Source organism: Echeneis naucrates, chromosome 9 (genome assembly GCF_900963305.1).
Source record: "Echeneis naucrates chromosome 9, fEcheNa1.1, whole genome shotgun sequence".
Lineage (NCBI taxonomy): Eukaryota > Metazoa > Chordata > Actinopteri > Carangiformes > Echeneidae > Echeneis > Echeneis naucrates.
This window is the reverse complement of record NC_042519.1, coordinates 23,920,340-23,934,763: the sequence shown is the minus strand read 5'-3', so window position 1 is coordinate 23,934,763 and position 14,424 is coordinate 23,920,340. Positions and strand designations below refer to the sequence as shown.

The window sequence follows — 14,424 nt, the reverse complement described above, 5'->3', positions numbered from 1 at the left end:
TGAGTGAGTCCATCAGCAGGGAGAAGAGTCTGCTCCCCATGTCCACCACCCTGTGTGTGGGAGCGCATGCGGTGCCAAGCTCAGAGATGTACCACAGCTACACGGCGTGCCACAGCCCCCAGTGATCCAGGTGGGCACCACTGGATGGAAGGGAAGGAGGGCCCCACGTTTCCCAACATCCCCCATCCACCACTGACACCACCGACACCACGGACCCGCCACGGACCCAGCACCACACAGTGCAGCAAAGCTCACCAAGAGGACATGGAAGAGCCTGGTTGCCTAACCAAACCAGCCAATGTAGGGCCCCAAGCAACTGGCCCCATGCGCCACCCAACCACGGAAGACCAGGTCCCCCAAGCCATTCCATGACTAATGACAAGTGGAAGTATCACCCTTTCCTGTGCTTCCTCAATCGGCGTCAAGCAAAGGAAGGAGGGAGCAGTGGAGGTGAGGAGAGACTGGAGAGCTCCCTGGCCACACCCAGACCTCGGGACAGCGAGCAAGCCCCAGAATCACAGGAAACCCCAAGCAGAGCTCCAGAGCACACCCCAAGCAAGGGGGTTGGAGTGGGTGGGGGGGTAGGCCAGGTACACCCTCCAGAGCTGAGGATGTGGAGGGCAATAAACACAAGTTATCACCTTAGCAGATAGAGTAACATTGTACTGTAGGGAAGGTAAATGTATGAGCATAGCTAGTAGGCAAGGTCGGGATCCAAATTAAGGTTCAGGTTTGAACAAAGCCCATTTTTATGTAAAGAGAAACCATTTTTGGGGGGTATTTTGTCCAATTATATTTATTCTGCACGAAGGTTCAGCCAGTGGGAGACGTTAAGAGACTAAGATTGTTTTCTTGGTGATGGCTCAAGCTACAAGATCAGATTGGGATAGATGATTTGGTAAATTGGTTGTTGTCAGGTAACCAATAAGGAAAAAGTTCAGGGGTTAGTGGGATTCTGCAGTCCAAAATGGAGGAGAGTGCAGCACAGGAGAACAAAGCCAGAGAGCAAGTTTTTGTCATTTTAAATGCATTTTGGCAGATCTGGGTCCAGACGTTGAAGTCAGCAGACAGAAACTGATATATTTCCCATTTTGATATCAGTAGATCCATAGAATGGGTATACTGGTGTTGATCTTTTTGCAATAGAGTTGTTTGAAAGGGGGAGAAGGTGTATTCCCTCTTTGTAGTATTTTTGAGTCTCCAGCCATCGCCAAGTCCAAAGTCATTCATATATATATGCTTTTAGGACTGTGGCTGATTGTGATTGTGTGTGCTGAGTTATGAGAATGATCTCTAGAGGCATTCAGGACTGTGTTAAAGCTCCCCTGCTATGATCGTAGTTGGGGTGACCAATATGTTGGATTATAGTGAAAAATATTTGTGGAAGAAGGCCGGATCATTGTGATTAGGAGCATAGATATCACACTTGTGTATAATTTCTTAAAGATTTATGCCTGAATAATGATGTATCTGCCTCCTGTGTCAGTTACCATCCTGTTTACAGTAAAAAGTTGTCGTATACCAAAACGGAGACTCCTCTTTGTCTGCTATTGTAACAGGATGAAAAGATTTGGTTCAAATTTGGAACTGTAAGATATTTTCCTTCTGAATCTTGTCGTGTGTTTCCTGAATGAGGAAGATATCAGCTTTTAACTGGGAGATACAGTGCATAATTTGAATAAATTCTGCCTGTGAGTGAACGCCATGCACACTCCAGGATACATGAGTGACCTTCTTCTGCTATCAGTAATCAGGAGGTTACTATCAGCGATCTGAGCGGACTCTGGACGAGGATGTTGGATTATGAATGACAAATAATGTCATAAAAACTGAACTTCAACAGCACTGTGACCAGGAATCAGCAAAATTCCTGACATGGACATAACAATGAAAAGTTTTCTTATTTGACTGTCTGAACTTTTAGCAGCTGTTAAATGGCCCCGCCCACTCCAAAGCCCCCCCCCCTCCCAACACACACACACACACACACAAACAAACACCTTTTTCTTTCACCGGTGTGGTGACAGACAGCTGAAGTCCGGTGTGGTGACTGATGAAGTCCGGTGTGGTGACTGATGAAGTCCGGTGTGGTGACAGAAGAAGTCCGGTGTGGTGACTGATGAAGTCCGGTGTGGTGACAGATGAAGTCCGGTGTGGTGACAGACTGATGAAGTCCGGTGTGGTGACAGACTGATGAAGTCCGGTGTGGTGACAGATGAAGTCCGGTGTGGTGACTGATGAAGTCCGGTGTGGTGACAGATGAAGTCCGGTGTGGTGACAGACTGATGAAGTCCGGTGTGGTGACAGACTGATGAAGTCCGGTGTGGTGACAGACAGATGAAGTCCGGTGTGAGTCTGTGCTGCTCAGTTTCCATGTTTCCTCCGACACACTGCTCAGTCTGCCTCTGATGAAGATGGAGATCCTCACAGCAAATCAGAGCAAACTCAGCTGGAATGAATGTTGTCTTTATGCACTGTTTCTACTCCAAAGCATGGACTGTTGGTGGGTGAAAGATTGTATTTTCACTGAAGGAAAATATTATTTTTGGTTATTTTGTTGTTGGCCTGTTAAAGAAGATTTACATTAAATAGGACCTTGAAAGGCCACAGACGGAGAGAGACATAAGAAACTATGTGTTATTTAAAATTTAATTTCTCATGTGATAATAATATTAAGCTTTGGTTGTTCCAGATTCAATGTTTCAGCAAAACTAAAGTTGTTTCTGTATGAAAAGGTTCAACATTACATATCTGGAGAGAAGATAGAAGAATCACAGTTGCAGTCCAGTTTTCCATAAATATTGAGTTTGGCTCACGACTTCGTCCCGGTTTTTAATTCTGGTCCACTGTGAATTTGAGTTTGACAGCCCTGCCTGGTACCAAAGAAACTCGCTGTCACCAGCCATAACAGCCACCACCCCACAGCACTCACTCCCATCATCCAGGCTGCTGGATCCCACTACAGTTTGCTTACCGCCCTCACCGCTCCACTGAGGACTCTGTGAACTGGACCTGAATGTCCAGAAGACAGGAGGTCATTGTTGACTGCAGGAGGAATCAGCCCACCCACACTCATCTCTCCATGGGTGGTGCTGTGGTGGAGATCGTCCAGTGCACCAAGTTCCTGGAGGTGCCTTTTAGTTATCTGTTTTAATGTGTTCTCTTCAATGTCAGGATTTTCACTTTAGTCTTTATGAGGCTGTTTTTGCATGTGGAGCCAGTGGTAATAAACAATTCCACTTTGTACCTGTCTGGTATATATAAGTAATGACAATAAAGAAATTCAGAATCTGTCTTTAAATCCAGTCATTCTTGGTGTGAATGATTGATTTAGTGTGTGTGTGTGTGTGTGTGTGTGTGTGTGTGTACATGTTCAGTCAGTTTCTGGTTTGAAGCAGAGCAGCAGCAGACTGGTTGAACTGAGATTTCCTCATTTGTACGTTCCAATTTTCTTTATTTATTTATTTTTTTTTTACATAATTCTCTGATTAACATGTCGAAGTTCATTAGTAGTGTTGTTTTTGGACCTTATGAATGTTTCTGTGTTTTTATGTTGTGTTACCTTCTTTCAGTTGGATCCAGCAGTAAAATCCAGATCCTTTATTCTCTGCTGTTTCCATCATGGCAGCGAGACCAACAGGTGAGTTCAGTCTGGATGAAATTATTCAGTTAGTTTCATCTGAAGTCATTTGATCAGATCTGTAAAAGCTGTATTTGGCTCCACCCTGCGAGTCAGATTGATTCTGCATTAACTAATGAGGGACGTTCATTTACTTCAATATTACTGACTTTAATATTTCAGGAAGTTTTTCCAAAAATGAGTCGACTTTAGAGGAACAAGTTCGGTAATTGTTTTTTTATCTTTACAGGACTTGGTCATTACTCCCCGAGGCGCCGCAGCAGCTTTGAATTTCTGCCACCAGACAGTAAGTTTAACATGAAATGAGTGACTGATCTGTAGAAAGTGTTGATGTTCTTACTGTGGTGGTCTCACACTTCATCAAAGTGAGAAGTTCACCACAGAAACAGGGAAGTGACGTCTGGTGGGCTGATTTATGATCAGAAACGGCCATTCAGTGTGGCCTGAGACCAACTTTTAAAATAGCAGTGTCACTCATGGTGGAAGCAGAACTCACCTGAGACAGTCTCACAGGTAATGATACTGGTGACCCACAGAGGGCGCTATGACAGAGCCCACAGTCAGTCAGGATGGGAAACAAATGACCGTTTAATGGAACTCGAAGGCAAAACTTTGTTTTAATGTCTGCAAACTAAATCAGCAATGAAGGATTTCCACCGGTAGAAAAAGTACAGCAGAGCCTTTGACTTAATTCACCCAGAAAGGTGGATATTTTGTTTCTGTGTTCGTTCACTCATAAATACAAATTTGAATGTGAAAACATTTAAATCCATGTTGGTAAAACTTAATTTACTGGTTTCTTCGGTTTCTTACTGCTCACAGTCACAGTGACGATGTGGCCCTCTGATTCAGATGAACCAACAGACTCAGATAGGACGATTCTATCACGTATTGTGATAAAAACAGTCAATAAGTTGATTGTGTGATTACGAACATCACAAAGAAGTTTACTCTGATTGTTGGCCTCAGTTAAAGGATCATTAGCTCTAAGTCCTGCTCAATAAAAATAGAACCTGAGGGGTGACGTGTGGCACAACTTCTTCGTTCACATCCAGTGAATTCAGTGTTGTATTCATCTGACTCTTGTATGTTCTCAGTGTCTGAGCTGAGGGTGGTTCTGCTGGGGAACGACTGGTCCGCCAGGAGTTCAGTGGGGAACGATTTACTGGGACAGCCTGTGTTCAACATCGAGACAGGATCAGACTGCTGTCAGGGAATCGGAGGACAGTTAGAGGAGAAACACATCGTCATCATCAACACCCCGGATCTGCTTCATCACACCATCTCTGAAGGAAAAGTATCAGAACACATAGAGAGCTGTATGAGTCTCTCTGCTCCTGGACCTCATGTGTTCCTGCTGGTTCTACAGCCTGAAAACTTCACTGAGCAACAGAAACAGAAACTCTGCAGAATCCTGGAAAAGTTCAGTGATGAATCATTTGATCATTCACTGGTTCTGATATCAACATCCATTCAGGAGAGTCCAGGTTTCATAGGGAGAGATAGAGAACTTTCACCATTAAAAGAAATGATCAGAAAGTGTAGATTCAGACAGTTATGTCTGAAGAACCTGGAACCTTCAGAGCTGCTAACACGGTTGGGCCAAACTGCAAAAGAGAACAATGGAGAGCATGTTTGCTGTGAAAGATACGAGGTTCCAGCAGAAAGTTTACCCGATGATCATCCAACCCCAAAAGAAAGGACAATAGTCAGGATTTCCACAGCTGTTAAAGGTGTTGGTAAGTGAAACACAGTTTGAACAAGGAAGTGAAATGTTCCCATGAATCCTCTTTGGTAAATTATAACAGTAACCTACAATCGAATTCATCTTCTCACAGGGAACATGCTTAGAGGAATGATTCCAGGATCATCACAGTCAAAGGAAAACCCTCCCCAGAGTAAGTGACGTCAGTCCTCACTCAGTCTGCAGTAAACCTTCAGGTTGGTTTCATCTGTTTCTCTGTTCTCTCACAGCATCTGGACTCAGGATCGTGTTGATCGGGAAAAGTGATGACAAAAAGACAGAACTTGCTAACTTTATCATCAACAAACAAAGTTTTCATTCCCAGAGACCAGCCGGTGCTCCTGTGGCCTCCTGTGGAGAGTGGAGAGGAAAACCATGCACAGTGGTGAAGACTCCAGAGATGTTCAGTCTGTCTGAGAAGGCCATCAGGAAACAGGTGAAGAGCTGTGAGACACTTTGTTCTCCTGGACCAAATGTTCTGCTGCTGATAGTGAAGCCGTCAGATTTCACTGAGAAGAACAGAAAAACACTGAAGTTCATCCTGACTTTGTTCGGTCCAGATGCTTTTAAAAACTCAGTGGTCATCATAACAGAGGATGGGATTGAAATGACTGCCAGTCTAAGTCAGCTCCTTGAAGACTGTGGAGGAAGACACTACTGGATGTCTGAAGAGAACCACGATTCGTTAATGGAGAAGATCGAAGCTGCTGTAAATAGAAAGGAGAAACCTTTACCTGCAGCTTTAAACCTGGTTCTGTTTGGGAGGACAGGATCAGTGAAGACTTCAGCAGCTGGAGCCATTTTAGGTCAGACAGAGCTCCATTCAGCCTCCAACCCATCAGAGTGTGTTAAACATCAGGGAGAGGTGAGGGGATGTCAGGTTTCTGTGGTGGAGCTTCCTGCCTTGTATGGGAAACCTCTGGAGGACGTGATGAAGGAGTCCCTCAGGTGTGTCTCCCTCTGTGACCCTGAGGGCGTCCATGCCTTCATCCTGGTCCTACCTGTAGGTCCCCTCACTGAAGAAGACAGGAAAGAGTTAAAGACCATCCAGGACACATTCGGCTCTGGAGTCCATGACTTCACCATGATCCTGTTCACTGTGGACTCAGATCCTACAGATCCAGCTGTTGTTAACTTTGTTGGTCAAAGCCAGGCGATCCAGAAGCTCTGTGAGATGTTTGGACAAAGACATCTCATAATCAACAGAGAGGACGAATATCAGGCCTCAGCTCTGCTGGACACTGTGGAGAAGATGAGACTCAATAAGAAAAAAGCACCGTGCTACACAACACACACATTAGCACATAATCAAATAACAAAGATTGTACAACTACAGAAACACTTCTCTGAGCAAAAGGCTGAAGTCACGGGTAAGGAAGAGACTCTGAGTCCAGAGTGTCTCAGGATTGTGTTAATTGGGAAGACTGGAAGTGGAAAAAGCTCTACAGGAAACACCATTCTGAGAAAACGAGCTTTTAAAGCAGAATCAAGTCAAACATCAGTCACCAGGTGGTGTCAGAAACAACAGAATCAAGTGGACGGTCGTCCAGTTGTTGTGGTCGACACTCCTGGTCTGTTTGACACAACCTTGTCTAATGAAGAGGTTCATGAGGAGACAGTGAAATGCATCAGTCTCCTGGCTCCAGGACCACATGTCTTCCTGTTGGTGTTACGGATTGGCAGACTGACACAAGAGGAGAAAGAATCACTGCAACTTATCAAGAAAGGCTTCGGGAAGAACTCAGAAAAGTTCACCATCATTCTGTTAACTGGAGGAGACACACTGCAGTATGATGGGATGTCCATTGAAAATTACATAGAGAATAAATGTGACGACTCCTTTAAGAAGCTGATCTCTGACTGTGGAGGAAGATACCATATGTTTAATAACTATGATCAAAACAACCTCACACAAGTCAGAGAGCTGATAGAGAAGATCGACACCCTGGTGAAGGAGAACGGAGGCAGCTGCTACACTAATGAGACGCTGCAAGAGGCTGAAGCAGCAATTCGGAAAGAAATGGAGAAGATCCTGAAGGAGAAGGAGGAAGAGATGGTGAGAGAGAGGGAGGAACTGAACAGAAAACATGAAGAAGAAAAGGAAGCTCTGAAAAAAAGAATGGAGGAACAGGGAGCTGAAATTGAGCAGGAGAGAAAACAGAAAAATGAACAACTCAAGAAAATGGAGGAAAACATAGAGAAGGAGCGTAAACAGAGACAGGAAGAAAAAGAGAAAAGAGAAGAAGAAGACAGGAAAAAGAAACGACAGGAAGAAAGTCAAAGACAGGAGTGGGAAGAAAAACTTGAAGCTTTGGAGAAAAAAATAGAATCAGAATCCAAAGAAAAAGAAACCATTGATAAAAAGTTGGTAGAAAGTAGAGAAGAAATTAGAAAGGAACAAGATAAATGGGAGAAAGAAAGAAAGGAGTGGTGGAAGAGTCGATCTCTTGATGATGAAAAAAACAGAATGATGGAAAAAGATAAAATTCAAAAGCTGCAAAAGGAATATGAGCTGGAAAAAGAAAAATATGAAATGAAAAGAAAAGCAGAAGATCAATGCAGACGAGAACAAGAAGACAGAGAAAGAAAAGAATTGGAGGAAAACTCTAAAAAACAAATGGAAGCTTTGAGGACGAAATATGAAGAGGAGGCCAGAAAACACGCTGAAGAATTCAACGAGTTCAGAGAGAAATATACTAAAGACTTTGAAGCTCTGATGGAAAAACACGATGAAGAGCTGAAGGCTCTGAGGCAACAACATGATGAAGAAATGAAACAGACAGAAGAGAAACAAACCAAAGAGTACAATCTGTTACAGGATCTCTCCAAAAACAAAGAAAAGAATCTAACTGAAGAAAATAGACAACTGCAGGATCTGAAGAAAATGCAACAAAAAGAGATAGAGGATCTGAAGAAGAGATGGAGGTGTACCATCCAATGAGGATGTTTTTATAGTTTTTATATATGGAGATATTCAGAAGTGATTCATGGCATTCATTTGATCTGCCTGGAATTTAATGTACGCAACAAAACCTTCTTACTGAAACATCTTCATCAGTGAGAGTTGGTGAGAGTTTGATGTAAAACTGAATCCTCCAAAGTGATCAGAGGTGACTCAGCAAGATGGATTTTATGTAACTCAGTCTGAAACAAATGAGAGTTTTTAAAATGTATTTTTGTATTAATATCTTATCAGCATTTTCAGTTGTGTATGATTAAGTATAATTGACTCTAATATTGTTGTATACCTTACAAATATTCTAAAATTAAAGATGAGAAAAGGCTTGACTGTTGATTTTTAATCATGTTTTCAAATAGATGATTGATTTATCTGTAATAAATATGGTTTATTTGGTTATGTGTGGGATTAAAATAAAAAAAATCGATACATGCATTATTTTAGTAGAAGAAATGTTTCATGGTTGGATGTAGTTCTTTGGTTCTTTGGAAACTAAATGAACTTTACAAAACTGAATATAATCCCAGTCAGTGAACACATCTTCATCCTCAGTGCATCGACACACAATGAGACTAACTGAGACAAAGTGTCTGAGCTGCAGGTTCAAGTCCCTGCACGTCGACCTTCGTGAACACACACTGACAGATTCAGAGGATTCCCAGAGTCTGTCACATCCGCCCAGTCAGGAAGGTTCTCCTGGAGTCTCACCTTTTTTGGTGTGAGTGCTGCTGCATGTGAATCGGGTTCAGCTGAGCGTCGAGTCGGAGGCCCACACTGCTCCGGATCCTCAACAGGCCCCGACCGGCCGGAGAATGTGGACAATGTCGGCTGCTATCTCTTCTCTGCATCCAGAACATCAGCAAAAGGAGGAGCTGGCATCTCTACGTACCTTCAGTGATTCTGTAACATAAATAATGGAAGAATGGAAGAAAAAGCTGTAAAAGTCATCAGGTTAAGTGCCACATTTATAGATGTGAATAAAGATCATTCAAAGGTGGCGTCACTGGACTGTTTATTCGGAGTAAAGTCAGAATCTGGCTGAGAAATAAATTATCAGCTGATCTGCAGGACAGGCGGACAGCTGGATGTGTCTGCTGTGTCTTCTGCTTCAGAGCAGATAGAGGGAGGAGCTTCGTGGCGTCTTTGCTCATCGACAGATGACTTTGTTGAGGTTCTGGATCTAAACTGGATCACTTTGAGGCTCCAGAGGCCTCAGGTGAGTGACCTCGGCAGGGGGAGGGTCCTCTGGTGGAGTTTCAGTCCATACAAGGACACAACAGGAGCAGTGGTGGGCGGAGTCTATCCTGCTAAGGCCCGCCCCCTGAACTCTGAAAACCAGGCCTGGGTGAAGAGCCCTGAAACTGAGCACTTTGATTGGCTGACAGTGATTTCTCTCTGACATGGTGATTGGCTGGAGACGAGCAGGAGCTGGGCGAACAGACGTGTCCGTGCAGGTTCAGGGTGTGGACACAAAAACAGGAACACGTCTGCAGCATGAAGGGGAGGACCAGCCTGTCAGGGCCCCGTGGTGGACTGTCAGTCCTGCAGCGCCCAGAGTCCCTCTGCTGTCACATGACGGTCCTGAACCTGGACCCCTCAGGTCCTTCAGGGGTCTCCTGAGCTCTCCTGAAGTCTCCTCAGACCTTAAAAGTTTCCTGACGTGGACGATTTCACATTCTGATCCAGTGGTGGAGAGATAATTCATCTTTTAGAGTTTTACAGTAATTGACTTGTTGGCCCAGATTTTCAGGATTTATTCCCAGTTTGGAACGGACACAAAGTCACAAACACTCAGACAGACTTTCAGTTTTTGTTGTCATAATCATCACCTCAGCAGGATGAAGAACTGCGTTTCATCGCTTGAATCCATAAACTTATTAGGAAAACATTTTCCCATAGACCTCAATACATCCGGTGGTGGCCCCCTGATGGTCAGCGGAGAGGATGAAGGTTGTTCCTCAGCTCATTCATCACTGACTGATGTGAAAAAATGGAGTTCAGTTCTGAATGAGATAATTAATGATAAATATTAAAAAAGAAAACAGTTCAGCTGTTTCTTTTAAATAAAAAACAAAACAGAGTAAAAATAAATCAGCTGCATTTCGATCAATAACTGCCATAATCTTCTTTCCTTCACCTCCCAGGCTTCCGGTCTAACGGACCAATCACAGCTCTCCACCTGCTCAGGTGAAATCCGCGATTTCTGTAAAAACCCTCGAGGTGTTTTTTTTTTTTTTTTTTGAAGGGGGGGCGGTGTCAGGCCCACCTTGACAGATGTCTCCTCCAGCCAATCAAGACGCGAGCTGGAAGAACCTGAGGGATCACGGTCACCTGGACCAATCAGCGGCGGAGCTGAGGGAACGTTTCCTTTTATGGTCAACGCCTGATTAAGCTCCGTGAAGCCAAATAAAGCCGGCGCGGTTTGAGTTGCTGCATTTACCGGGAAGAGGAAGACCCGCCAAGTTCCGGACTCAGGCCGACACTCACCTGCACAGGTAAGACCCTCAGCTGGAGGCTTAAACCGGCACTAACAGACCTGAGTCCGGCGGTTCCGGTCCAGTCTGGACTGGGAGCAGAAATGGAGGTTTTCTTCTTCAGACAGTTTAAATTCTGATTAAAAGAAGATAAAACTGAAACTTCTGCAGTTTGTTCAGAAACTAAGACAGCTGATTTTAACATGTTGTTTTTAGTCATCTATTGATGTGGTTGTGTGTTTGTTGTGAAGGGCATCTCCTTTACAAAACTGCTGTTTTTACTGATCAGAAAATGTTAATCTGAGTGAACTCTCCTGATGGAAATGAAGCAGTTTGAGTTTGAAGGTTTAAAACTGAAAGTCTGGAGGGAGTTCTGCCTGAACTGGTTTGTAAAGTCCTGAGGTGAAGGGCTCGAGGGCCCCAGAATCCAGTTGGATGAGTCGAGCCGCCACACCCAACAGACGGCAGTCAGTCCTGTGTGGGCTGCTGGGCTGGAAACGAGCTGTAGGACGAAGACATAAACCAAGAACAGCTGAGAAACGGGAAAAAGTTCAGATGCAGAGACGACCTGATGCTCCTGCAGCGTTGTCTGACTCTGAACTCTCCTTTCAGACATGGAAGAAGAGATTGCTGCCCTCGTTGTTGATAACGGCTCCGGCATGTGCAAGGCCGGGTTCGCTGGGGACGACGCCCCCCGCGCCGTCTTCCCCTCCATCGTTGGTCGCCCCAGACACCAGGTAACAACCCCGAACATCACCTTCTGTTTCAGTGACCTGGATCAGATCAGGCTGTCATGTGACTGAGGTCTCTTCTGCAGGGCGTGATGGTGGGGATGGGACAGAAGGACTCCTACGTGGGAGACGAGGCACAGAGCAAGAGGGGCATCCTGACCCTGAAGTATCCCATCGAGCACGGCATCGTCACCAACTGGGACGACATGGAGAAGGTGGGTCCACGCTGGAGCTCAGAGCAGATAGGAAACCACCAGACTGGCGTCTGCTCTCAGACTCAGGAGGTGGGGCAGGACTTACTGCCCTCACCAGCCATGTAAAACGCTGCAGGAAAAAAAACAAAGGTTTGGTTTGTCTGAGCTGAGCTGCTGTACTTCGGCGGCCACAGTGTAAGAACACGTCTGAGTTTCAGGTGACTCTAACAAAAACATGAATATGAATTTGTTCCCTGTTCCTTAAACCTGCAGATTTGGCATCACACCTTCTACAACGAGCTCCGTGTTGCTCCTGAGGAGCACCCAGTCCTGCTGACGGAGGCGCCGCTCAACCCGAAGGCCAACAGGGAGAAGATGACACAGGTTTGTTCAGACTGACCTCAATTTTATTAACTTTGTCTCTAAATGGTGGTGCTAAAATAATTCCACTGAAAGGAGGGAAAACAAGCGTCTAGTTTGCTGGTGGAGCTTTCACAGTGACGCGTCTTTGTCTTGGTCCAGATCATGTTTGAGACCTTCAACTGTCCTGCCATGTACGTGGCCATCCAGGCTGTCCTGTCCCTGTACGCCTCTGGTCGAACCACAGGTGAGGACACTTCAGAGCTAAAATCTGAGCTTCACTTCCTGTTAAAACAACTCATTCTTTGAGCTGTTCTGTTCTTGTCAGTTAGTCCTGTTGGGCCATCTAGTGGCCTTCAGAGGAACAGCAGCCAAACGTTTCAGTGTAATGTTGTGGTTTTTGCTTTAACTGTAAAACGGCTGCTCATCTTGCAGGTATTGTGATGGACTCTGGTGACGGAGTCAGCCACACTGTGCCCATCTATGAGGGCTACGCTCTGCCTCACGCCATCCTCCGTCTGGACCTGGCTGGCAGAGATCTGACAGACTACCTGATGAAGATCCTGACTGAGAGAGGCTACAGCTTCACCACCACCGGTACAAAAGCCTCAGACCGCTTTATGATAACTTCTGAGATAAAACTCAGTCTAACACAAACATTGAAACTCTGAACTCCAGCTGAACGTGAGATTGTGCGTGACATCAAGGAGAAGCTTTGCTACGTGGCTCTGGACTTTGAGCAGGAGATGCAGACGGCAGCTTCCTCTTCCTCCCTGGAGAAGAGCTACGAGCTCCCTGACGGACAGGTCATCACCATCGGCAACGAGAGGTTCCGCTGCCCCGAGACGCTTTTCCAGCCATCATTCATCGGTGTGTGACGCTCAGATGGCCGTTTTAGACCAAAGGCCTTCTGCTAACTTTAAAGTTCAGCCAAACTCTGAACGACTCTTCTGTCTGTGCAGGAATGGAGTCAGCCGGCGTCCACGAGACCACCTACAACAGCATCATGAAGTGCGACGTGGACATCCGTAAGGACCTGTACGCCAACACCGTGCTGTCCGGCGGCACCACCATGTACCCCGGTATCGCTGACCGCATGCAGAAAGAGATCACCGCCCTGGCTCCTCCCACCATGAAAATCAAGGTGCAGAGTTTATTTTTCAGAAATTCCATTTTCATTAATCTCATGTTGGGACAGTCGGCAGGTTTGAGCCCCGACCTCATCAACTCTGATGTGGACGGGTTAACAGTCCTAATCTGGTCCGACTTGTGTTCAGACCTGTTCCATTTTATTTAACTAACAGGAGCTGGATGTGGAGACTCCACATTTGACTCTTCACGCCTCCTGTGACTAAACAGCTGGATTTAACATGGCTGTAATTTAGACTTCTGATTGACAGTCCCAGTTGTAATGTTAGGCCACAGGCTGGCAGCCACAAGACAGGATTCAGGGTGTAACAAGTCTGGGAGTTAAAAAAATGAATATAGAGATCCTGAAATGTACACGAGTGAAACTTGTGAAGCAGATTTTCTTTCATTTTAATTTGACAATTTTCAAACATGATTATTTAAGTGGCTAAAACCTCATTCATTAAATGCTGGACAGGTTTGATAAAATTCAGCTCACCTTCTCCCTCCTCTGCAGATCATCGCTCCCCCAGAGAGGAAGTACTCAGTATGGATCGGCGGCTCCATCCTGGCCTCCCTCTCCACCTTCCAGCAGATGTGGATCAGCAAGCAGGAGTACGATGAGTCTGGTCCCGCCATTGTCCACCGCAAGTGCTTCTAGAAGGCTCCACGTTGGCCTCCCTGCCTGGTGGGGGCGCCGCCTACTGTTCATCCACTCAGACATATCTCCGGTTTATCTTGTGTGAACAGACAAAAGATGACGCCACATACAAGAATGATCCAGTGCCTGTTTACATTTTAGTGTTCCAGCTTGACAGATCTTCAGCCTCTTTAACTGAACTCCTGAGAACATTTCCCTCCATGTTGGCGTAACTCTGCTCAGCTTTCAGACGAACTGCTGTCTGTTCATGTCTTTCTACCTCTTTAATAACCTGAAGCGCCAAATGAGCGTTGGGTTTCCTCCTTTCCCTGTCGGAGCCCTCAGCAGTGTTTATACTCTTCAATAAAATGCCAATATTTGTTTCCAGCTTCTGTAATGTGGTTTTGCTTTTTCCTCAGTGTCTCGTTCACTTTTCTTGCTGTCCAAATGACAACTTTGAGGCTCATTTGGGTCAGATTCAGGGAAAAGCCTTTAAGTCCCTACTGTTTCACGAACAGTCAGATTAATAGTGTGATGAAACAGGTTCACAGTGA

The 14,424-nt window shown here is 45.2% G+C and overlaps 1 protein-coding gene across 2 annotated transcripts; it reads left to right on the top strand.

The window, feature by feature from the left end:
• The first annotated feature begins 3,594 nt into the window (after nucleotides 1-3,594).
• Nucleotides 3,595-14,257, top strand: LOC115049378 (actin, non-muscle 6.2). 2 transcript variants are annotated; one of them, XM_029511528.1, is made up of 13 exons: nucleotides 3,595-3,640; nucleotides 3,870-3,926; nucleotides 4,738-5,379; nucleotides 5,479-5,538; nucleotides 5,615-8,154; nucleotides 11,432-11,554; nucleotides 11,635-11,763; nucleotides 12,016-12,126; nucleotides 12,265-12,349; nucleotides 12,538-12,699; nucleotides 12,781-12,972; nucleotides 13,065-13,246; nucleotides 13,748-14,257. In XM_029511528.1, exons 1-13 carry the CDS (start codon nucleotides 3,622-3,624, stop codon nucleotides 13,889-13,891), a joined length of 4,446 nt encoding a protein of 1,481 aa, XP_029367388.1. In that variant the 5' UTR covers nucleotides 3,595-3,621; the 3' UTR covers nucleotides 13,892-14,257. The 2 variants fall into 2 exon arrangements, with proteins under 2 accessions (XP_029367388.1, XP_029367389.1); XM_029511529.1 differs by lacking the exons at nucleotides 3,595-3,640; nucleotides 3,870-3,926; nucleotides 4,738-5,379; nucleotides 5,479-5,538; nucleotides 5,615-8,154 and adding an exon at nucleotides 10,730-10,838 and having other exon boundaries at nucleotides 11,430-11,554.
• Nucleotides 14,258-14,424: the final 167 nt, after the last annotated feature.